The sequence below is a fragment of the Mesoplodon bidens genome (assembly GCF_964165515.1).
Source record: "Mesoplodon bidens genome assembly, chromosome: 8".
NCBI classification, from domain to species: Eukaryota; Metazoa; Chordata; class Mammalia; order Artiodactyla; family Ziphiidae; genus Mesoplodon; species Mesoplodon bidens.
In genome coordinates, this window is record NC_138165.1 from 74,390,162 (window position 1) to 74,416,518 (window position 26,357).

At 36.7% G+C, this 26,357-nt stretch overlaps 1 protein-coding gene across 8 annotated transcripts in view; it reads right to left on the reverse strand.

Annotated features, from left to right (window-relative positions):
- The window catches only part of HECW2 (HECT, C2 and WW domain containing E3 ubiquitin protein ligase 2), a 412,125-nt gene that overhangs the window by 50,280 nt on the left and 335,488 nt on the right, over nucleotides 1-26,357 (reverse strand). For 6 of the 8 annotated variants that reach the window (XM_081242425.1, XM_081242421.1, XM_081242422.1 and 3 more), the window contains 2 exons: nucleotides 12,736-12,819; nucleotides 6,255-6,364 (listed from right to left, as the gene is read on the reverse strand). In XM_081242425.1, coding sequence (XP_081098551.1) covers nucleotides 6,255-6,364; nucleotides 12,736-12,819 — 194 coding nt within the window. Of the gene's footprint in view, nucleotides 1-6,254; nucleotides 6,365-12,735; nucleotides 12,820-15,461; nucleotides 15,645-16,967; nucleotides 17,056-26,357 lie in introns of those variants that run through there. The other 2 variants (XM_081242427.1, XM_081242428.1) reach the window with 2 other exon arrangements.

Sequence of the window (26,357 nt, forward strand, 5' to 3'; positions counted from 1 at the left end):
ACTAAACCCAGACAGCTCAGAAAGCAGCCATAATGAACAGCTTTCAAGAGCGCGATCATTGATGGGGAAGAGGAAAAACAGGAACAAAAGACCGAAAACCTTTCAGGACTCAAAAGAAACCCGATTCTTTAAGAGTTGATTACTTTTGAAAAACAGCACATATACTATTGCTATATAATTTGAGATGCTTAAAAGGATGTGGCAAATGCCATAACGCGTTCCATCAATATCAATACAGACACTTAATAAAAATTAGCTCTGACTCCTTTTAAGCTCTAGGTAAAGGAATTCAATTATGGAGACTCTGGAGACAGAAATTGTTAAATGCAAAAATTCTTTTGCCAATAGTTCTATTATGAAAAAATCATTTACACATTACATCATGATTTAAAAATTACAATAAATTATGCTGTTGGCCCTTGTCAAATTCTTAATGCAAGTCAGGTGCAGCTGCCAAGAAAATCCAGGGCAGAAACAATATTACTTCCACTTTGGAAATAAAAAAGTATCTTGGAGACTGAGCTCACAGAACTAAGGACCGTAACTGTAAGTGAAGTTCTAGAATATAATTCTCTTATAGAGAGAGTAATGACATAGTCTTTATGGTCTTAAAAAAGGAAGTCAGATACGAAAAGGTCAATGTTACATATAGGAAGTGATCAAATGAAAGGCTGCTTTTACGGATAGTCAGAATTATGTTAATTATTTATAGGAAAAAATTTCAGTAACAGATATTAGACTTTTTAAAAATCATTGCTAGGCAGGCCTAAAGTACTTCCATATAGTGTTACACTATTTCCACATACTGTTAAAAAACTGCACAGTCACATACAAACTAAAGAATTCTACCAGGCAAAGGATTTCTTTTCTAGGTGATACTAGAAAAACCTTGGCATCAAACAGCTAAGAAGTCTGGGTCTTTTTGATGCTGGGTGTGCCACCCAGAACCCAGAATGCTCTGATGACTTGCTCTTGGTCTGCAATGGAGGGGGATGAAGCTCAGCCTAATTCAGCATGGTTCCTGGCCTATGTACTGGGATGGCTCAGAAGAGAATTTCTTTTCTGTTCACTTTCTAAAACAGATAAACTCTATGACATTTTTAAAACAAGAATTCCCTGTTACTGAATGAGAACAAATTATCAAGCATTATAATAATTTCTGGAAAACTCTGTCTTCTGGAACATAGATCAACAATGGAAATTAAGAAAAAAACCAAAAAACAAACAAAACCTTAAAAATAGCTGGCACAAAGCACAAGCAAGGAAGTCCTGGCATTTTTGCTTTATTCTCTAAGAGTAATAAAAGGACCTCAGGTCATTGTTTTGACCTTGTTGATGCTTCCATTTACCTACCATTTATTTATTTGATAATCTGATTTTTCAAATGTTGGCAAATTAAAAGCAATTTATTAAAAGGGGAAAGCTGGAGGGCGTGCCAGTGACAGGCATCTTCTGAGAGCATTAGGGGTGGGAAGCAAGGGAGAGTGACAGCAACAAAAAACACAAAAATAAAAATACCTGTATATTGTGACAGAGATAGTACTTGGTTTTCCTCCAGTCTCTGGAATCATAACTCCCCCATCCCCACCTACCCAGAGAGCATCCTTCATTTGTACTGTTTGGTTCCTAGATCATCTCTGTGGGGCTTAGCAAAGAGAAGGGATACAACACTTTTTCTAAAAACAAGTATAAAGCTGCTTCAGAGACTGCGGGAAAGGGGAGGGAGGGAAGAGGGAGAAGGGAGGGTGGGAGGAAGTCAAAGAAGGAGGAAGGGAGAGGAGGGAGAGAGAGACACTGAGAGAGAGAGAAAGGGAGGGGGAGATGGAGGGGGAGAGACAGTGAGGAGGAAAGGCAGGGGGAGGGGAGGGCAAGGAAGAGAGAATATTTGTGAAAAGAGCAGATGAGATAAGCGGCAGCTGGGATACTAAGACTTTGGAGGAAAAGAGGGGAAAAGAAAGTCCTAAAGGAGGTGCACTGTGTGTTGAGAGAAATAACTGCCCTTAAGACAGCCTCCAGCAAAGACCCACACAGCTCTTCAGTGCTCTCTGGGCTGTTTTACTTCTCGTGAGTGTGATCTGGTGCTCTACTGGCTTCCAGAGTGTCCAGTTCTAGTCAAGTTACAACAGCTCTGTATGCTGATCCCCCAGAAACCATGAAATATCCTCAAGGTACTGTGTCTAGGGAAGCAGGGAGAAGTATAATGTATTTATGAAAGAGTCTCAGCAAATGGTGGGTTAAACAATTTCTCAGATGTCTAATGTCACAGCTTTGGTCACATGGAAAATTCACATAAGTAAGCACATCTCCAACAATATTAGATAAATTAGGTGTTCTTGCATTTCAATTCCTAGAAATGTGCAGCTACAAAAAGTCCTTAAATAAAATGCTGGGTCCTATATGCAGCATAATAAACCATATGGTAATTGGAAAGATCTTTTCCTTCTGGCAGAGCTAAGGTTGGGACTGGCATTATAATGGTCCTAGAAAAACAAACCTTCACATTCCAAAATTTTGACAAATCTTAGGTGAGCACTCTAACAGCTGCAAAAAGCAGCGAGTCCAAGTTTCCAAAGCCCCTCTCTCTCCTGCACTTGAAAAGACATGTAAATGGGCTTGGAATGAGGAAAAGTATGGAAAGTTTAGCAGGTTCCTGGGTGTTCTGAAAGAAGATCATTAAAATTTATGATCGTCGTAATTTTTCCAATATTATTGTCAGACCACTAAAAGGGATGAAATTCTAGTCACAAGAAGGAGGATCAGACAACTTGAAAAAATCTGTTAGAAATGTTTTCATAAGAACTTTAGGAGTACTGGTAGAAGAGGCTATTTTACTCAAAGAAACAGAAGATTCCTCCACAGGGTAAATGAGGCTGGTCCTGCCCTTGTTTCATGTGGAATTAGTTATAGTTACTTCCATTGATAGCAGGCCGTACATCCCGATTTCAAGATCAAATAAAGTCCACTGAAATAGAGTAGGCCAAAAATATGGAGATGATTCTTCCTGAAAATTAAAACCACCACAAACACTACTAGCAATTTAAATATATTTGGGTTAGACATGTCTTTGGAAAACGTTTAACTCTCAATCTGCTTCCAGAATGCATTTATTACCACCATGGGTTACTTATGTACATGTGTGATGCTACTTGAAAAGAAGAAACTTAGTCACCATTTAGAATGTTCACAGAGTCTCAAAAGGGTCCAGCCCATCACCGAGAGCACATGCCTTTCTTTGCAGGGCTCAGAAGGGACAGGATCTGGTGATCTACTTTTTCTCTAGGAGGAGGGGCCACAGAAAAGGTTTGGAAAAGAGAGCTTTGACTGGGATGAGCAATACTCCTCAGAGCTTCATTCCTTTAGCCATAAAGCATGAGGTGAAGGGACAACCCACTGAAACCCCCTCGTAGGTTCTAGCTAAGATTAAGGCCCGTCAGAATGATTAAATATCTAGGCAGCCAGTTCTACAAATATGAAATAGATTTATATATATCAGTTATTAGTGGTTCATATATTGACAAATTAGACTTCTCAGATTTCCAGAAAGAGAGAAAAAAGGGATAAACTAACATTTATTGGATGCTTGACATGTTTTAGGTACCAGGTGAGGCATTCTCCTCCAAATAACCATGGGAGGTGATTACTATCATTCCCGTTTTAAGGAGAAAGAAATTCAAATTCAGGAAAGGAAGTAAACTGCCCAAAGTCACATACAGTTGGTAAATGACCAAGGCCAGCTGTGAATTCCATTAATTTTTCCCCTACACCTTTACACTTATCCGTAGAGCCATATTATTTATTTTCTTTTCATTCTGTATCATCAAAATAAGTGTCCCTACTTTGTTCCAAAGTTGACCTGTGCTTTTGCCTCCAGTGTCCTGCCTTCCCATGGGCCTGTGCTGTGCTGACCGCTGCTTCTTTGCCCCATTCAACAAACCACTTTCCTTCCACCCACACTATCTGACCTCCGCACACACATGCTCAACTTCCCCATCCTAAAATCCATTCCTTAATTCCTCTTCTCCTTCTAAGTACTGCCTTATTTTGCTTCACTTCCATATTTCATGAAGAGAATATTTTTCATGCCTGTTTTCTACTTTACATCTTCTAGCATCCTGTAACTGGTAACATTCCAGTTCATGACCTATTAATTCATAGAAACTGCTTTGGCAAAGGCCACATATAACTTCATGATTTTCAAATCTAATGGCCTCTTCTCAGGCCTCATCCTTCTTGACATCTTTGAACACCTGGCCCTGTTGGCCACTCCTTCCTTCTTGAAACATGGCTTCCCCGAAAAGCCTTTCCTAATTCTCTTCCAAAAGAGAATGGCTGGCTCTCTCACTTTCACTTACACCCTCAGCCCCTCCCTTAAATATTGGAGTTGCTCATGTCACCATCCCCTATTTTCTCTTCTTTTCACTGACCTGTCCTCCCTACTTCCTCTGTCTACCCAATGGGCTTCAACTGCCGCCAGCACACCGGTATTCCTAGCTGCTAACCTCCCCTGAGCTCCAAGACTCTGTTTCAGTTGTCTTTGGGTTTCCATCTCCAGTTGGATGGCCCAAAGATTCTTCAACAAAACATGTCTCAAACCAGCCTCCTTTCACCTCTCCCCTCCAGTCTAACCTTTTTCCTTTCTTGGTAAATGGTGTTACCATCTGTCTAGCAGTCTATGTGGTGAGAACCTTAGAATTTGCCTTGACTCTTCCCTATTTGGACTTAAAGTTCTAGGATCTCTACATCCAACATAGCCTTTGAATTAACTCCCTTTTCTCTGTCACTGTTAGTCCAGCCCTTATCATGTCACCTGGGTTAATGCAACAGCCTCCCAGATGGTTTCTCTAACTTTAGTCTCTCGTCTTCTAATACATCCTCCACGTGGCCACCAAACTGAACTTTATAAAACAGGATATTCCTGGTTTGTAACTTTTCAGTGGCTCCACATGGAGTACAAAGTGGCCAACCAACTCTAGCCTATCTTTCCAACCTGAGCTTTGAGAACTTGCCTTTACTTGTATCTATTAATTTGTCCTAAACTACTTCCATGCTTCTGTGGCTTAGCTCATGCTACTCCTTAGAATGTCCTCGTTCCTTTGGTCCACCTGGTAAAATCCTATTCATCATTCTTCAAGTCTTCCCTTTATACCTGTTATCTTCACCTTTCCCCAAACACCCCACCCCCATCTTGAAGGAAGAATTGTTCCCACACATTTCTTCATCATGGGACTAAACACAGAGCTTTTGGAGTCACTTGTTGACTTACTGTCCCACCGTGTATTTTCAAAGGCAGAGACTGTATTATTCATCTTTGTAGAACCAGGGTCTAATTCAGGGCTTGGATCATAGCTGGATGCTCAATAAATCTCTATTAAATAAACAAATTAATAGACCTTTTTCTGTTTGTGGTATTCAGTTAGGCTGTAGCTTCACTATGATACCAATATATGAAAACAGGTGTTATATATCAGAGAACATAGAGCAGCTTTTAGTGACACATACGGAGTTTGGATTTCTATTAAAATAGTTTTAAATTCTGATAACTGCTACAGTGTGAACTATATATGGCTTATAATAAGGATAAATAGAGCTGATGTTCTGTCAACATCATGACTACCTTCCTTAAAAAAATAACTCATTTGCTAAGCTGCATTATCTACTATTTATTCATTCATCCATTCATTCCTCCATTCACACCATACCCCTTTCAAAAAGAATTTAAACTTAAAATTTTTAGTTAATTTCATCTATCAGCGTGTTCTACCCGCCCATGTATCGCTGGTCTTCCTACCTAATGCAGTTAGTAACTACTGAAGGGAAAAAAAAATTATCCAAGACCATTAAACTCACTAATTCTAATTCTATAATATTTCTTGAAAATAGAGATTTCTCTTTATTATTCATTGAATCAATCTCCTAACTAGAACTTTTTAAATCCAAACAACTAACATAGTATTTTGTGCCCTAATATTTTCCAAGGTATATTAGGCACTACATAACATAATGAAAAGTAAATTCTACATCTGAGTATTTCATACTGCTAACATTTATCCTATTTTGGAATGTCATTATTTTCCTGTCAAATAAATCCCCATGGAAACAAGCCAGTTTTGAGAGACAGGAAGTACCACAGAATATGTACCTGTGCCAACAGTACAGATGTACCCAAAGTGTTCCCTTACTGTCCTTTATGAGGACAGAGCATGTGACTTCAGGGCTCACTCCTCAGAGAAACTGCATGCAGCCGGTGGACTCACCTGGCGAATTCTGGGGAGAGGACACAGGAGAGCCACGTGGGGACTGACAGTAGCTGGGATGGAGTAAGGCATGTGGAGGCACATATGACATTATCTCTTCTTCAAATAAACTGGGGAAAGACAAGAAATAAAATGCATACTTTAGCCAAAGAGGTGGGGAAATGCCTTGTTTCCGCAATGAGTAAGTCGATCTCTCTGAGCAATTCCATCTGAGGTCCAGTTCACGTCCCAAAGAAAGCACCTGTCCCTGTTCTCCTGCAGGTAATTCGTGGGACAAAAACAGTTGGCTCTTGCATCTTTTGTGAAACCTGTGGTTATTTTCCTGTTTTTCTACCAACTTTGGACAGCATGATCTCTATTTTGTTACTTTAAGTGAGTTTGAGTTTGCACGTTCATCTGAAAATAGCCTGGGTTTTTACGTCTAGGAATATGAGTCAAACACAAGAGACAATGTTTATGGAAGACCCATAGTAAATACACACAGTATATTCATACCTTCATTCCAAGACACATGCAACAAGGTCTCAGCCTTCAAAGAGCTCGGGATTTCATTGGAGAATTAAAAGCAAAATAAAACAAAACACCTCTTAAATAATTACAACTGCTAAATAATAAGCTTCCTCATTTAGTCTGGCTTTGTAATGTTTTTCAAATGTGAGGATTTTGATGGTATTCAACCTAGTGTCTTCTTTCTCCTTCATACTGAAATTTCTGTTTCTAATACTCTCCTAAAAGATAGTAACCAGGGATCTGAGATCTTGGAATCCTAGACTTTTCATTAACTATTATGATAAAGAAATGTACTACTGATGATCAAATATACAAACACTTGACAAAATAGAATCAACAATATAAGTAAGAGTACTTGTGTTTTTAAATTAAGAGTAGAAGTAGCTTTCCCTCAAACTTGGTCACATCTAGAAACCTGCTACTTGTTTTCAAAAAACATTGAGAAAAAGTGGCAACAGTTTAGTGTTGCGAAGATTTAAGGAAAGAACTCCTAAGGGTTATAGCATTGGTTTTCCACTGAGCTTATTTTGCCCTTCCCCACACTCTATGGGACATCGCACAATGTCTGAGGACGTTTTTGGTTGTCGTAACTGGGAGACGGGGTGATTTTGGCATCCAATGGGTAGAGGCCAGGATGCTGATAAACATCTTACAATGCACAGAATAGCTCCCTGCAACAAAGACATATCCAGCCCAAAATGTCAATACTTTTAAGGCTGAGGGACCCTGGGTTACAGCAATGCAATAACAACTTGATAATTCCTTCTCTGGTTCTTCATTCACCTGCACACGTCTGCTAAACCACTATAAACCGCTATCACAAAAACATTTTTAGAGACCATAGTTTCTTAAGCCATATTTCCACTTTTAAACTATAAAAGTCAAAAGATTTAGAAACAGAAGCAATAAGTAATTGTATTTGTAATACCAAATTAAGCCCTGAAACAGTCAATTCTCTTTCTCAATAACCATTGAAATAATGTGAATTTTAAGTTGATTGCTAAGGAAAAATGCCATATAAACAGTTGATAACATAAAGGTCTAGAAATTCATAGCTAAATTAATTGAAAAGTAGGAATTAGCACCCTCTCCTCCAACATCTATACCTGTGTCCTTTGCTCCATGACACTTACTTCCTTTAAATACAACCAATATGCAGAAATCGTTCTTATCAAGAGAGAAATTTTTTTACTTGAAAAATTTAATATAGGAGAGATAGCAAATAACATAAAAACACTCAATACATATCATCCAGGATTAGTACATGTTAACCCTATTACTTTTGCTTCAAACACACATGCATACTTAGGGATGTCTATATATCTGTATATAGATGTATCTATATATCTGTGTGTATGTATGTTATGTATATGAAGTCCCTTTTGAGTGCCTCTATCATGACTTTAACATATCCTTCCACAGTCTGATACTTTGCAACATATGTACAGACGAACAATATACAGTTTTGCCTTATGCGCTGCTAAAAAATTATTTAAATACTTTATAAGTATACTGAATTCTTGAACTTTTTTATTCAACAATATATTTCTGGTATCTGTCTGTGTTGATATATAAGGGTCTAGTTTACTACTTTTACCTGCTATGTAGTATTCCATTCTATTAATGTATTAGTTTATTTATCCATACCTTTCTTGACAAATATTGACTTTTTTTCCCCAACTGTGTGCTTTTTATCAATAATGGTGCAATGACTATCCTGTATGTATCACCTTGTATACATGTAATACAGTTTCTTAGTGTAAATATGGTATGTATCTAAAAGCAGAGTTGCTCAGTCATAGTGTATATGTTTTTTTAATAGATCTTTATTGGAGTATAATTGCTTCACAATACTGTTAGTTTCTGTTGTACAACAAAGTGAATCAGTCATATGCATACATATATCCCCATATCCCCTCCCTCTTGAGCCTCCCTCCCACCCTCCTAATCCCATGTCTATGTCATTGCAAAGCACTGGGTTGATCTCCCTGTGCTATGTTGCTGCTTCCCACTAGTTAACTGTTTTACATTCGGTAGATGTTGATGCTATTCTCACTTCGCCTCAGCTTCCCCCTCCCTTACCGTATCCTTAAGTCCATTTTCTATGTCTATGTCTTTATTCCTGCCCTGCCACTAGGTTCATCAGTACCTTTTTTTTTTTTTTTTTAGATTCCATATATATATGTTAGCATACGGTATTTGTTTTTCTCCTTCTGACTTATTTCACTCTGTATGACAGACTCTATGTCCATACACCTCACTGCAAATAACTCAGTTTCATTTCCTTTTATGGCTGAGTAATATTCCATTGTACATATGTGCCATATCTTCTTCATCCATTCATCTGTCGATGGACACTTAGGTTGCTTCCATGTCCTGGCTATTGTAAACAGTGCTGCAATAAACACTGTGGTACATGTGTCTTTTTGAATTATGGTTTTCTCAGGGTATATGCCCAGTAGTGGGATTGCTGGGTCATATGTTAGTTCTATTTTTAGTTTTTTAAGGAACCTCCATGCTGTTCTCCATAGTGGCTGTATCAATTTACATTCCCACCAACAGTGCAGAAGGGTTCCTTTTTCACCACACCCTCTCCAGCATTTATTGTTTCTAGATTTTTTGATAACGGCCATTCTGACTGGTGTGAGGTGATACCTCATTGTAGTTCTGATTTGCATTTCTCTAATAATTAGTGATGTTGAGCATCTTTTCATTTGCCTCTTGGCCATCTGTATGTCTTCTTTGGTGAAATGTCTATTTAGATCTTCTGCCTAATTTTTAACTGAATTGTTTGTTTTTCTGATATTGAGCTCCATGATAGCTAAAAGCAGCGTTGCTCACTCATAGTGTATATGTCTTTTTAACTGTACAAGATATTGTCAAATTGTCCTCCAAAGAGGTTGTAGAAATTGCAATCCATCGAGTCCAGAAAACATGGAGTTCCTACTTCTTACTTGGTATTACCAGACTTTTTGATTTTTTCAAATTTAATAGTATGAAATAGTATCTCATTATTTGAAATTGCATTTTATGATTACTAGCATCTTTCCATGAGTTTATTGGCTATTCATGCTTCAATTCCTTTGAAATGCCTTTTTATATTCTTTTTTAAAATTTTATTTATTTAATTTATTTTTATTTTTGGCTGCGTTGGGTCTTTATTGCTGCATGCGGGCTTTCTCTAGTTGCGGCGAGCGGGGGTTAACTCTTCATTGCGGTGCCCGGGCTTCTCATTGCGGTCGCTTCTCTTGTTGCGGAGCACAGGCTCTAGGCACGTGCGCTTTAGTAGTTGTGGCTCATGGGCTCAGTAGCTGTGGCTCGGAGGCTCTAGAGTGCAGGCTCAGTAGTTGTGGCGCACGGGCTTAGTTACTCCGTGTCATGTGGGATCTTTCCAGACCAGGGCTCGAACCCATGTCCCCTGCATTGGCAGGTGGATTCTTAACCACTGCACCACCAGGGAAGCCCCTTTTTATATTCTTTATCCATTTTTCTTTTGGGTTATTTTCTTTCAAATTGATTTAAAGCCATGCTTTATGTATTCATGATATCTTTGTTTTATGTGTTGTGAATATATTCTTCTAGTTTGTTGCCTTCTTTATGCCTTTATATGTGGTGTCTTTCATTACATAAAATTAAGAATGCTAATGTAGCCAAATTTATCAATCATTTCCTATATAAGCTCTGTTAAAGGCACACTTCTTACATTAGTTGAGTTAGTGACAGAATACATGAAATAGAATAACCAATAACAAATACAACAAAGTTATTTTAAAATTCTTGAGTTTTGTAATAGCTATATTGGAAAATAATCTTACATGGGTTTATTTTAAAATGAACAATTTCCTAGAGCTATATCGTTTCTACATTGCAGCTTGCTGATGATATTCAAGTCCATTTGTACCAGGAGTGACTTTCCTTTTTAAGAAATAAACAATGTATATAGGTAAAAATTAAATAAGATACAAGGATATAATGTACAGCACAGGAAATATAGCCAATATTTTTATAATAACTTTAAGTGGAGTATAATCTATAGAAACATTGAATCATTATGTTGTACACCTAAAATAAATATAGCATTGTAAATCAATTATACTTTAATAAAAATATTTTTATTAAAATGTAATTCACATACTACAAAATTCACCCAAGAAAATAAAATATTTTTAAATACAAAAAAGAAAGAAATAGACAAAGTATAAAAACAGAAACAGAGACTCCATCTACATATCCAACAAGCCCACTGCCTGAGTTTATAGTTACTGATTCAAATGACTCAAACTCCAAAGTAAAATAAAAAATAAAGATCTGAGAATATCCCAAAATGTTTCAATAATCATTAAATATTATTTATTAAGCATGCACATGTAATATATTGTGTCACAGCATATAACTATTTATTTGCTCATCCAAATGAAGTAAAAGTCTAGAATTAATTAACATCATTTGTCATTTGTATGTAATAATTATAAAGCTACTATATGTAAGTAAATTTCTCACACTTCTCCAAAGGCTCAACTTCAGAAAACATGCTTATTTTCCCAAAAGGGCAAAAATGTAGCCTTGCTCTTTATATATAAATCAGTTTTCAAATATTTTAAAATTCAACCACATAACATATAGAAATTCATGCCAACTGTGGTGTTTAACAATGTACAAATATTATAAACTATATTGTAACTCAAAATATTTAGGACTATACCATCTAAGGATTATTTAACTAAGGACAGGTGAACAATAATCATGATTTCTGTTTTGCAATCATTTTTGCTTTTAGTAATTCCAAAAGTAGAACTCTTTAAATAAAAAAACACAGACTTCTAGAATGAATCAAAAGAGTCCTATCCCAGCCAGAATTCTGTAATAAATGTTACTACTTTATCAACAACCAAACTATGGTAGAAACATCATACTCCATATTAATTGCCCAAGAGTCTTCATGAGTATCTAGCATGCTACATCCTGCTTTCAGAACTGCCAGAACACCACAAGTTGAAGGTCACCACCTGGGCTGAGAAGTGACGCCCAACCACCAATACATCTTGTTCAGGATAAAATGAAGTGAAATAACTATGGAAAGTGATTATATCCCTTTGAATTATGCTCCAACCACAGAGTAAAAGAAAATAACTTTTTGGCTCTAGTTTTACAAATATGGCAACTATCGAGCACACAGTAGAAATGGTTAGAGTTAAGATTATCATGAATAATACGAATGAGACTATTAACACTTTGAGATAATAAAACATTGCTGATATGGCCAAGCATGGCTTCCCTTTAAGCCTATGGAGGTTACAGTAGTAGGTGCCCCAGTCACTAGGTACAGCAAAGCATTATTTTACTCTGATCTCCTACATTTGAGAGATAATATCAAAAATGAAAAAGTCTCTTGAAAACTTGCCATTCTAAGCTACTCTAAAGTTTAAAACTAAAGCTCACCTAACCATCAGAAAAGAAAATATAATTGGTCAGTATTAGGAAGGTCTATCAAGTTGGCAGTGAGTACCAGTGACCAAATTTCAACTTTCTTATCTGATTTCCCATCTTAAATTCTCAAAACCATAAAGTAAATAGATAACGTCAAATCAGCAAACAGGGACAAAACACCTTTCGAGAAAAAAATTTTGGACGAAAATATAAATACAACCTCTCTTCTACTCTGATGAGGCAAGCCAGGTATAACCTCCTGCTCCCTTCTGTGATGGGACATTCTACTCATCGGCCTCTACAGACTTTTCGTTCTCCAGTACCACCTCCTTTGCCAGCAGGGTGAGAACAAAATCAAACTGATTCCAGTGATAAGAAATGAAATCTGAAATGAATTATCACTAAATCAGCACCTTATACCTTCAATGTGAGTATCCTACGAGTCTTTAAGAATATAGGCTGCCAACATTGGCACGTTATTTTCTAAAATGCTCCACGATGCCTGATGATAGGAGACTTCCCACTTCAAGAAGCGGTTACGTACCTCAGCAACATAACAAGGTCGGCATCACTTGAAAGACGCACCAATCCTGGGGTTCCTTCAGTTCGGATAAATTGGATCTTCTCCCTATTCAAGCAAAGAAACAGCTCAAATATGTGTAGTAGACTTTTGGGACATAACTCAGTACTTTAGGTACCACTTTTTTTTAAAACAATGGTCACACATTTTGGGGGGGACTATTATATGGCAGCTACTGTGCCCTAGGAATACACAACCAAGAAAAACGTGGTCCTTGCCTTCAAGGAGGACCTCACGAGCATGAACATCACCCAGTTCTAACACTGCCAAAAAAATTATTTTATTGCTTTCATCTTTTGCTGCCTAAATACTACTGTGGGTAGCAGCACCATCCAACCAATAAAACTCAGTTTCTGCTTTGAGTTAAAAGCCTTGTTGTGGGCTTGAATCTAAGCAACAGTCTGGACCGTTCAGGCTGATTCCCTCTTATTCCAAAAAGGGAGTGTGTAGGGATATTCATTTATTTTCCTGAGGATATACCGCTACATTATGTGTAATGAGTACATTCCTACTTGGAAGCAAGTAGTATCTATAAATTATATATTCAATATAAAAGCATATGGCCCTCTCAAATAACTGAAACCTAAACATTTTCAGTTACTATAGTTGGTGAAATAGATTGTGCATATACTTGTGCAAATGTACATATACATACACATATCAAACACAACGATGTGAGTTATCTGGACCATTATTTTATTATAGTTATATGTGATAACACAAGTTTTTGTTTGTTTGATAAGTCATTGTTTTGCTAGTTTCAATTCTTTGTATGAATATAAATTCAGTAAAATTTTTCCTGGTTGCTTCCCCTCATTTACGTCATGCCATTTCAAAGCACACCATATCAATTTTGATAAGATGAGGCCAAAATTAAGAACATAAACTATGGTACTGAAAGCATTACATTTGATAGTAACATAGGGGTCAACACAAGCATATAATTTTACTCTAAGTGCTAATGACAATATATTCTGATTCCTGTATACTATGAAATAAAATATCAATCTCTGATGTAAGTATTTATTTAGATTTAGTTCTTTTCCACAGAGTATCTTGTTTTCCTGTTTGATATTTACACAAAGCTCTAATGAATTTTATATTCCCAAAATTTCAAATTCTAATTCAATTGCATGCAGGCTTGAAAGTAATGAGGTGAAAGGCAAGGTTTAATTGTTGAGATGAAAAATTCCCTAATGTACAGAAAAGTCAACTGATACGCTCTTAGCCACACAGCTTACTGGGAATGATAAACAGAGTATAGCCCTAGGCTTCCTCTGCCTAGATCCATTTTACATAACCTGTTAGCATATGATGCACCTAATCTTTGATATTATCAACTTTTCTTTTTGGTCCTTTATTGCCAGTAGCAATATTATATGTTTTATATAATTTTTTTTTTTTTTTTTTTTTTTTTTCTTTTTGTGGTATGCGGGCCTCTCACTGTTGTGGCCTCTCCCGTTGCGGAGCACAGGCTCCGGACGCGCGGGCCCAGCGGCCATGGCTCACGGGCCCAGCCGCTCCGCGGCATATGGGATCCTCCCAGACCGGGGCACGAACCCGTATCCCCTGCATCCGCAGGCGGACTCTCAACCACTGCGCCACCAGGGAGGCCCCTATATATATAATTTTTATATGATCTAATTTTATATTATGAAATTTTATTCTATAGCTATATTATATATTATATATACTATATATAGTAGCTAGCTACTGGCAATATAGATACAGATATAGCTACACATATAGATGAATGGCAGACATATATATAAAGAAACTATTCAGAAGAGAAAGTCCAGCCTCTCCTCTCTGCTTAAGGTTATTTCAGTCTGAAGTCTCAAATCAAGCAGAACATTTTTCCTCGAGTGTTACAATCATATGTCTGAAGCACATGACAGAAACCAAGGCCCATTATCTGGTAAATGGCTTTTTGATAAGAGATGTAAAAGTTAGTTTAAAGAAAGCTAAATTAGAGAAAAGTTATCTTGGAGGAAAAAATGAACTTGACCAAAGAAGTACTCTTGTAAGGGTCAGTAACAATATGTTTTGATCTTGAAGAATCAAAAGCTGTCTCCAATAAATATACAGTTTATCTCCTCAGTCTATCACCACAATGAACGAGGCAAACCGAACACAACGAGAAAAGAAACGGGCTGAGCACTCTCCTCCACTCCTTTAACTGGACCCACACAGAAGGGGTTGAGTGATGAAAAAGATAGCATGCTCCGGACTATGGCTTGTATGTATCCTGTGATAGCCTATGAACAAGGAACAGATCATAACTTCCTGGGTCAGAAGGATGACAGGGTGAGGGAAGGAAAGGGAAAGACACCAGCGTAAACATGCCAATTGGGAAACTTTTCATCATTTTCCAGATATTACCTAATGAGGCAGTGAAGGCAACTGGTCTGATTCTTTGGGCCAGAACATACCAGAGGCAGGCTGAGACTAGTTCTCTATGGGCCCAGCTCATTTATCACAATGGCAAGTGATGGGTCATGTGCTTCCGGAACAAGACACTGGAGCATGTTATCTGATGTACATCACACCACTAAGGACTTTATTATATTAATATGCGTTCATTCAGCAAACATTTTCTGAGTGCCTACTGTGTGCTGGGCATGGTACCACATACTGGGAATCCAACTGGGTGTAAGACACAGCCCCTTTCTCAAAGAGTTCATGGTGCAGTGGAAGAGAGACAGTCCATGGGCAATTCCATTATGACATGAAAATATTTAAATTATTCCATTCACTTAACTGAGCTCTGTTTAGACCTTATACCCACTCTTCTAATAAGTCCTTCATGAAGTTATTTCACGCAGAAACAAAGAAGGCATTGGTTTATTGACTGTCAAGAAAGCAGATCAAGGCTGAGGAAGAAAAAGAAGTCAGTAGCTATCCTCAGAAATGTCACCAATCTTTCCTGAAGGGGAAAAAACGGGAACTACTCCTCGGTTATCAGGTCCTTGCCCAATATTCTACAGGCCGGTATTTCTTTCTTTTTTTTTTTTTTTTTTTTGCGGTACGCAGGCCTCTCACCGCTGCGGCCTCCCCCGCCGCGGAGCACAGGCTCCGGACGCGCAGGCTCAGCGGCCATGATTCACGGGCCCAGCCGCTCGGCGGCATGTGGGATCTTCGCGGACCGGGGCACGAACCCGTGTCCCCTGCATCGGCAGGCGGACTCTCAACCACTGCGCCACCATGGAAGCCCCAGGCCAGTATTTCTTAAACTGGCATCGTTGCCTACTAGAAATCTACAGACATAATCTTGAGTTCTTGGAGCATTTTAAAATGCTGTGTTTTCACTTTGATGATCAAAACTGCTAACATGAAGTAAGCTATTGTGGACAATCTAGATGACATTCATGACTCAACATTACTAAGTGACTTCAACCTCCCATGTTTGCATTTACAAAACACTTGTTGCCAAGTGATCAGAGGTGAACTTTCAGGGTGTTGATGAGCAGGGCTTTGATATTAAATATGATAACAGTCCCTGTCTGCTACTCACACGCAATTCTTTCGCCATTTAAAAAGACAAGACTTTTCTTTGGAAGTATTAATTTGCAAATTAAATGATCATGATGAAGTGAGACAAGGTAATGTATGTATAAATTGCCATAGGCTAAAGAGAAAACAAAATAAATGGACTTAAGAAGTGAATTATGCATTTATGCTAAATAAAGCAAAAAAGATGTTATGGTTTATTCTAAGAACAAAAGTTTTAATATAGTTTAGAAGTAGAAAAGTGGCGGTAGAATCATCACAGGGTACGTTTAATGATATATTTTTCTTCAGTATTGTACTTGGGGGTGCACCATTAAATGAACTGACTCTTCACATAGATAAAAATAAGCTATTTGTTAAGAAAGAAAAGTGATGACCACAATAATGCCACAGATGCATGATATACCATTAGATGCAAAATCAAAAGAATCAAGTCATAACACAAGTGAAACCAAAAGCACAAATGTATCTTTCCACTGACACTGGTCTCAACATTGGTGATCTGGCTTCTGAAAAACAAAACCTTCTCACAATATCATTCATTCAAATGTTATTTTTTTAGTTTTTACTTAATTTATATTTCTTTTGGTTTTATAGCTTATAAAAGCTGTAAGGATAAGAAGATTATGTATATTTTATATTTGTACACATTTAAGTTTCATTAAAATAAAAGTGGTTAAAATCACCATTGTAGATCTGCAATGCTTCTTTTCCTTTTAGGATGGAAAATAACAGATTTGGCTCCTAAAAAATTTCCATGAGTCCACCCAGTGTCTGAAATAAACATAAAAAGTTTGAGAAATGTTGTTGATGATTCATATGACTCTGATTAGAGGGACATTTGAAAGTTACATTAATGTATTTATTCATTTATTTTATAAATTTATAGAGTTAGAAGGAATCCGTGGCAGTCCTCTAATTTCTTTCTTTACTGCCTTCACCATAATGAAGAAATTCTATTCAATTTTAGTGGTTTATAATGAGAATTAAGATTACATTCAAATAACATTTTATCATTTGACCGTCTCTGAATGGGCATGTTTCTCACTGTGCCCTTTATAGCACATTCCAGCATTTTCTCCACCGCACTTTCTCACACGGCCACTCAGTTATAACTTCAGTTCCTTTTGAATTGTGAGATTCTGGAGGGCAAAAGCCCTTCCTCCTTTATCTTTGTGCCTCCAAGCACCTAGCACTATGCTGTGCACACAAGAAGTGCTCAGTAAAATCAAACCAGGCACATGATCAGTTAACACCAAAACAGATTTGGCTCCTAACAAATTTCCCTGTGTCCAACTCAGTATTTGGAATAAACTTATATTTATAGCATTTTATTTTGTGGTGGAGAAAAGAGAATCAGAAAGCTAACATTAGATTATTGACTAAAACAGAACCCACTGTAGGAAGCGCAAAGACAGGTAAAGGCAACCTCTTAATAAGAAAACAGCTGTTATAACTAAGAGATTTATACAGATGCTAGACTGTAGTGTCTACTGTAGTAGACATAGTGACAACCTCAGGAAAACGTCTCTGGCTATTGCTGTCTCTCAGATGCCCATGGGCTTCAGATGTTGGTAGCCACTTCCTCCAATGCATAGAATCACCCCAGAAGATCAACTCAAGCAGAAGATCATCTGAGGATAAGGAACATAGTCTCAAGACCGAATTCCCACAGAAAATATCCTCATTGAAACTAACCAACATTTTGGTGAAATTAAAGTAGGGCATGTGATCAAAAACAATCTGAAGCAGGAGTGCCTCTAAACCACAACACTCTCTGGACTGTAGACTCTGCACACACACGGTTCCTGTAGATACAGTTTAGTAAACCTTCAAAAATATATATGTTGTTAAAAGCTGCCTTAGGGCAATTTTAGAGAAATCGCCATGACCTCTCTGATGGTGTACCGTCAAGAAAGGAAAATTAGTACTGATCATTCTTATTTCTGATTACAGTCACAGGGCACGGTCTGACTTGAAAGGTAAGAGCCAGGCAGTAGAAAGGCCAACTTTTTTTTCTACTTCTCATTATACAGATTAGGTTTGGAGATACAGGTCCATTATTATCTCGTGATTCTTATGGATGCACAGAAGTGACATCAATTAGCCATATATGTAGAAGCAATATGTGTTGTAAATGGATATAAATCAACTGCGTTAAGAATTCAGTTACTTAACTCTCTCTCTGCTCGTTTCTTCATCTTGAAGTAAGTATAGTTATACTATCTGCCTCATAGGTTGGTGGATTTAATGAACAAATGCAAATAAAATGTTTAGCACAGAACTATTATATAGTAGCACTCAACCATTTTAAGATATTGAGTATATTATAAGATATGCCTCATAATTATTTATTAATTTTTCAATGGACAGAATCATCTACTGAAAATAGAGCAAAATAAGATGTCTAGTCATATGCTCCCTTTTTTTGTTTCTGTTGTTGGTAAGTTATTTTAACCATGTTATTTACCTTGGTTAATTCCACAAATATCTATTGAGTACTTCTATGACATGCAGTAGATAAGACCCTGACCTCTCCATAAAACTGAAATAATGCTGTGAGTACCAAAGAGATAATACATATGAAGGGTTTACAGTTCTCATAATTCAATGGATAATGGGAAACATTATTCTCAGTAAAGCAAAACCATTTTGGACTCTAAAAAAGGAATTTAGTTATTATACAAAAAAACATGTGGGGCTTCCCTGGTGGCGCAGTGGTTGGGAGTCCGCCTGCCGATGCAGGGGACACGGGTTTGTGCCCCGGTCCGGGAAGATCCCACATGCCGCGGAGCAGCTGGACCCATGAGCCATGGCCACTGAGCCTGCGCGTCCGGAGCCTGTGCTCTGCAACGGGAGAGGCCACAACAGTGAGAAGCCTGCGTGCCGCAAAAAAAAACCCCAAAAAACAAAAAAAAACATGTGGTTATAAGACACCTTACCTAAGGCATTCTAACAGCTTGCACCGTAAGCCCATCATTATTCTGAAGAATTAGTATCTAGGGTATACTAGAATGCCTAATTGGTGGCTTATATTTTCTTATGAATTATAATAATTTATTATGTATTTGATAACAAGTGTTTTAACTGAAAATATATTCAGGAATTGAAACTATGTTATATATGAATATATTTTATTTTAAAATCAATATATATATAAAAACAAAAAACCCCAATTGGTTATAATATAAGGCATTAAAACGGACAAGTCAGTTAAAGAGCGTGTAAAGGGACAGACAAGGATAAGGCAGTATTTTTTCAACAGTGATATAAAATGACAAGGTAAGGGAAAAAAGAACTTCAGGCACCAATTTTTGGAAAACAGTACTACAAAAACTAGTAGTTTTCTAGATTTGGCGGTTTATTATTTAGAAAACTAAAAACAAAAAGTCCACCCACAACAGAAACAAAAACATAAAATACTTTGGGAAAACCTAGACAAGAAACATTCAGTTCCTAAATAAATAAATAAGAAAATTTTATTGTAGGAAATGAGGGGTTGAACACATGAAAAAAACTGTAGCTGCAGAATAAAAAATGGAAAACTAAATATTCTAATCATATCCAAAGTAATTTAAAAATTTTTAAAAATCCCCATCAAAATCCCAATGTAATTTAAAAAGTTGAGAACATTATTCAGAATTTCATCTCAATACTCAAAATAATGCTATGTGCTAGTGAATTTTAGCCAAGTTTTCAAAATAAATAATTGTTATGCTATCATTTCCTGAGATCTAAAATAACATACTAGAATATACAAAGATATATAAATTGTTGTATTAAAAAGATGGATTCTTTATATATGTGATTTTGTGTACTGGAAATGTAGTTACTTGCCCTTTGGGATAAATAGTTTTAGGTGCTATCATTAAGTCCCAAATATATTGCTATGAAATTGATTAATTTACCAAATATTTCTCAAACACCCACTTTATTCAATATAAGATGTGAGGTCCCATGAGGATTAAAAAGATGAGTAAGTTACATACCTTGACCTCATGTAGCTTGTACTTGACTTGGAATAAAGTGTGTAAGAAAACATATGGTAGAAAAATACGAGATGTTTTTAAACATTTTAAGCACAGATGGTGATATTATGCCATTTCTACTGTAAGCTATAAAATTCAGACACATAAGATACCTGATTTTTGGTGTAATGGCACCCTGATGGGTCTGCAAGAATGTTTTCTGTAAAATGTACCCTCAAGGAACAGAGAGTAATGACTTATTCAATGGGATGTACCCACTTGTATGTAGGACAATGTGCATGAAATAAGGAGATTTTAACTTTAGCCAAGTACATTTTTCTGAAGACAGTTTCCGTAACTATTTAAACCCACTGAGAAAGACCAAAAAGAAAAAAAAATACATTATTAACATAGAGGGGATGTGTATTTTGTTTGCTTTGTAAGAAATGCTTCTGATTTACTAATAACTTAGAAATATAAATATATATGCAAAAATCATATTTCATTGAAAACCATTTTGTGCTATCACAAATGGTAATGCATTCTCCATGACTTTAGAAATGGCTTATTATTCTCTTGAGTTTGGGAAAAGCATTGAGGCTGGAATCCATACTGATATTTTTCTTTGTTCCACACAGAGTCCACATCTGATGAGCTACTGAAGAAGGATGACATTTTGCTGAACTCTTTTCTTGATAAATGCAACAGAATATAGCAAAAATCAATAGTGAAACAGACATACCTAAAACATGGTTATTCTTCATGTAAGAAAATGGTTTGAAAACCCTGATTGAATCATTTGTTAGCCAGAAAATACAAGGCTTCGGATAAATATCCAGTGGATGAACATAGTCGTAATTTGGGAAATCTTGAAAAGTTATATCAAGGAACTTTATTTATGGGAAAGCAGTTTAACAAATACCTGGGTGTAATACTTTAAGAGAATCTAAACTAATCTTGGCTATGAGGGGTTTTCTTTTGGGCCTATCTTAAGTGATTGTATAGTTATTTAAAAATTAATAGTTACAAGATTCCACCCATGGAAAATGTGAAAACTCGACATTTACAGGATGTACATGTCAAAAGCCTATACACTACCATATCTTGGCATATGCATTCACATAAAACATAAGCAGCAATTATTTTTTCTTCTGCAGAAGCCGTAGAATAGATATCAGGGGCTAAGAATCTGTGTTCCTTACTGTCCTAGGTAGCAATATCTCAAACCTCTCATTAGATCTATGAGAAGATTATTGCCTGAGAAGATGTTTTAATTCAGCTTTGGATGGCTTCTAAAATGATATGTCAATGACTTTGCCATGATGTTTGGCCTTCAGTAATTTGTACTGAACCTTGAGCCAGAAGGCTCAGTCCTCTGTGCAGGCATGGAGCAGTCAAGGCTGGTTTCATCACATACATGTAAAAAATTTTAGAACAAAGCTTCCTATAGGACACAGTATAAGCACAACACTAGAAAACCTTCCTACACAGAAGTTAATCATGGAACTCAAGATACCCTTCCTGTATTTTAAATACGTCCACAGAATCACATGATGCCGTTTACGCATATGATCAGTCTTAGGGATAATGGTATTGAGAATCAGTAAATTTGGGGGTAAATTACTTTAAACTGAGTCCTTGTAATACACTAAAGAAGTGAAGGACAGATTACTAATACAATATTACTTTAAATTTGTTGTATGCTTTCTATTGCTTACGTTGTACCAGGGGCTGTAAATACATTATCACATTTAATCTTCAAAAGGACACTGCAAGTTAGAAATTCCTATCACCATTTTACAGATGAGGAAACTAAGACTTGGAGGGGTTAAATGCTTCATTCAAAGTCTGGTGAGTAAACTGCAGAGCCAGAATTCAAACCAGGTCTGTTTGACCCCAAACCTGAACTCTTAAGATCTATATTCTACTACTTTCTAAGTGTCATTATTAATGCTGGTCTCCCAGTTGGGAGACAGACTATAACTCTCTAAATAACACTATGTGGTGTCAATAAATTATTTTAATCAGGTGTTTAAAAAAATTCAGTAATGATGCTTATGGAAATTTTTCATAGGAAAATAATAGTTTCAATGCAGTTTTCCTGTTACATAAACAGGAAAGTTTGTCATGTCGGTTCCAGACATCTGAGAGAACAGTAAACAAATTAGGAGAAGACGACGAGAGAGAGCTAGGCAGGTCATAACAGGAAAATGCATAAGGATTGGCAAAGGGAAATTTATGCTATTTTGACCAAGTAGATCAGATGTTAACTGAGATTAATATTTCCAGCCCAATAGTAAATGCAGAAAAACTCATCTGTTAGAAAAGTGGACAAGAAATAGGTTAGAAATTTTGAACACTGGGATTTGTTTTATGAAAGCCAGCTTTGGGGAACTTTAACTTTTTATTTCATAAAATTCTGTATTGCTTGATAATTTCACAATGGCATGCACTATTTTAAAAATGAAAACAAAATTAAGAGTATAATTTTAGCAATAACAAAGGCTCTTCTAGGGCTCTTAAAATAGGATTATGGGAAGAAATAAAAGGTCAGAGTCTGCGTTTGCTTCTATTCTGGTGAACCCTGGGAGACGTATTCATTTGCCTTTTGTAGCTCAGAATTTCTTGACTTCCAAGTTATTGATTTACCAGTGACATAAAATAGGAAATGGCCCAATTTATCCAGAAGAGAAAAAAAAAGTATCATAGATCACATCCTCATGGGAAGGAAATTTTTTTAGGAAGCACTCAAGGGGGAATTGACCTAGAGCCCAAAATAATTATCACTGATGTCTGAGGAAAGCTGGACTAGTAGGGAGTAGATTTACTGGTTGAATCCAATAGTCACACAAAAGGGGAATTCTCAACTCAATTCAGTTTCATGGTACTTAGTTCCTTCTTCATAATACAATGTTGTACACCAAAAAGTTTATTCAATTTGTATGCATTACATTCATCTGTAAAATATGCTTAAAAGGTTGTTTTTTAAATGAATACAGTTTTTTAAATGAATACATTTGTCTTTGGATAAAATATTAGAGCATTTTATTTTAATGTTATAAAGCTTTTTAGTAGGATTACTGTCTTTCACTGAGAACCGAGAGTAGGATATAGTAATCCAATGGGACTCGATCCATTTGATGGAGGTGGTACTGACTTCTGGATGTTGAGTTTTCTGAGCAAACCTCTTCTGAGATTAAAAAAAAAAAATAAAGAGGACAACTTGGTAGCATGCACATTTGCTTGACAGATGAAGTTAGAGGAAGTGGTGATGTGAAAACAGCAGTTGAAAGCAAAAGCCACATCCCAATGCATGAAAAACCATAGCCATTCTACAGGAAAAGATATACAAGACGGGTCTCAAGGAGGAGAGAGCTATATATGGATACAAACTAAACAAACTGTTTGCTATCCTCTGGATTGCAAGGAATCGCAAGCAAAACAAGAAAATCACAAAGCACAGAGGTGTACCTACTTGAATCTCCCAAGGGTTGATGCTTATTTCCTCATTATGTTATGGAGAAAATAAGAAGGGATATTTCCTTTAACTGGCTGTACCACGGATGACGAACAGTGTACACAGTGCTCGGGATATGAATATAGGTCCACAGTTAGCTTTGACACACAATCAGTGGTTCCATTCCATGCATAAATCTCTTATCAAATGTATCACTGAAATATGAGATTGAAGAACCCCAGCGAGTTCCCTGCCCCTTCATTTGTGGGAATGCTCCTTACAATGCAGTTTTTAACTATATGAAACAGGGCGTTCCTTTAGATGTACAAACTTCCCCATTATGTTGTTATGATAAGCAAAATGCTTAACTATCAACAACTTTTCAGACTAAAAGTGCACTGTGACACACACTCTATGTAAGAGGAACAGCACTATCTCATTGATGTAAGTTCCTGCTTCTTTCTACTTGTCATGACCGCTCATGCTTTCTATGGTCAAATTCTATAGTTATAGAAAGAGTAAAAGAAAATTTATAAATAAGTTTTGAAATAAGATGGAAACTTATTTTAAAACCTATCAAATAATATCTTAGCAATAGACTACCACGTGAGATTGTACTTAACTGAGGACGCCGGGTGTCATTAAAAAAAAAAAACTTTCAACAATCTTTAGAAGATTAGAGCCTTTTAAGACTCTAAAAAGCAGAAAGGAAAACAAAAACAAAACTGGAAGCTACCAAAGGGGCCTGCAGCTTTTTCTTCTTTAGGATTGGTTAAGGATCCCTGAAATCATTAAAGAATAATGATGTTAGATGCCATGTTCAGGTAGATTATATCATCTTATTTCTCTGATGAGAGAGATCTGAAGATATGTTAAATTAATAATAATGTGGAGGTGCAGAGCAAAAGTAGAAAACTTCTTGAGTTCCCTTTTTCTTGCTCTTTTTTGCTGCGGCACGGTTCTCTCAGAGGAACAGATATTGACTAGACGTGGGGGGAGGAGGGGTTGGGGCTGAAGTTGGTAACAAAGAGAGAAAATAGAGTTCTCCTTATTTTGTGCTTTGCAAAAGAGCAGGGATTTTGTTTGTATGTTCGTTTGTTTTGCTTTTCAGCACAGAACCTCTAAGATCTCTCATTAGAAAACTGAGGGGCTCATTTCTGCAATGTTATTTTTACAAAAGACTCTCTAGAGGACCATGAGTTGCTGAGGAGATGCTATAATATACAAATATACAAAATTACAGCTTATATAATTTTTCGTGACTGAGAACAGCATGCTTATCAAGTTGGGGAAAACACTGAAACCTGAGTTAGATGTTAACTATGGGAAACCAGGAATTCTGTATAAGCAATGTTTGTACTATCATACTTGAAATTATGTGTCCTTCTAGCCTTTAGAAACTTTAGAAAGTAATGACGATTTTAAAGATATGAGAGACTAAGAACATCATAAGAAGGATATCTGGTAACTTATATTTCATATAAACATATAACATTTCATATTTCATATTGACATATACCTACATTTATTATATATGCAAAGTGCTATTCTAGATATTTCAGCAATAAGGAAGGAGAAATAATGACGAGTTGGATGAGATCCCTACTTGCAAGGAGCTTATAACCTAATTGGAAAATTAAGCATAAAGACTTGAAAACTCAAATTAAATCACAAAAGTCACATAACCAAAATAATAGGAGGGACACCTTGATACATTACATAATTAATGATCAAATTAGTGTCTAGACCAGAGGTTATGACACCTGGATGGGCCACTGGAATTATATGGTGAGGTTTTTTTTAACATCTTTTTTAGAGTATAATTGCTTTACAATGCTGTGTCAGTTTCTGCTTTATAACAAAGTGAATCAGTTATACATATACATATGTTCCCATATCTCTTCCCTCTTTCGTCTCCCTCCCTCCCACCCTCCCTATCCCACCCCTCTAGGTGGTCACAAAGCACCGAGCTGGTCTCCCTGTGCTATGCGGCTGCTTCCCACTAGCTATCTATTTTACGTTTGGTGGTGTATATATGTCCATGCCACTCTCTCACTCTGTCACAGCTTACCATTCCCCCTCCCCGTGTCCTCAAGTCCATTCTCCAGTAGGTCTGCATCTTTATTCCTGTCTTGCCCCTAGGTTCCTTTTTTTTTTTTTTTTTAGATTCCATATATACGTGTTAGCATATGGTATTTGTTTTTCTCCTTCTGACTTATTTCACTCTGTATGACACTCTCTAGGTTCATTCAACTCACTACAAATAACTCAGTTTCATTCCTTTTTATAACTGAGTAATATTCCATTGTATATATGTGCCACATCTTCTCTATCCATTCACATGTTGATGGACACTTAGGTTGCTTCCATGTCCTGGCTATTGTAAATAGAGCTGCAATGAATATTTTGGTACATGACTCTTTTTGAATTATGGTTTTCTCAGGGTATATGTTCAGTAGTGGGATTCCTGGGTCATATGGTAGTTCTATTTTTAGTTTTTTGAGGAACCTCCATACTGTTCTCCATAGTGGCTGTATCAATTTACATTCCCACCAACAGTGCAAGAGTGTTTCCTGTTCTCCACACCCTCTCCAGCATTTATCGTTTGTAGATTTTTTGACGATGGCCATTCTGACCAGTGTGAGATGATA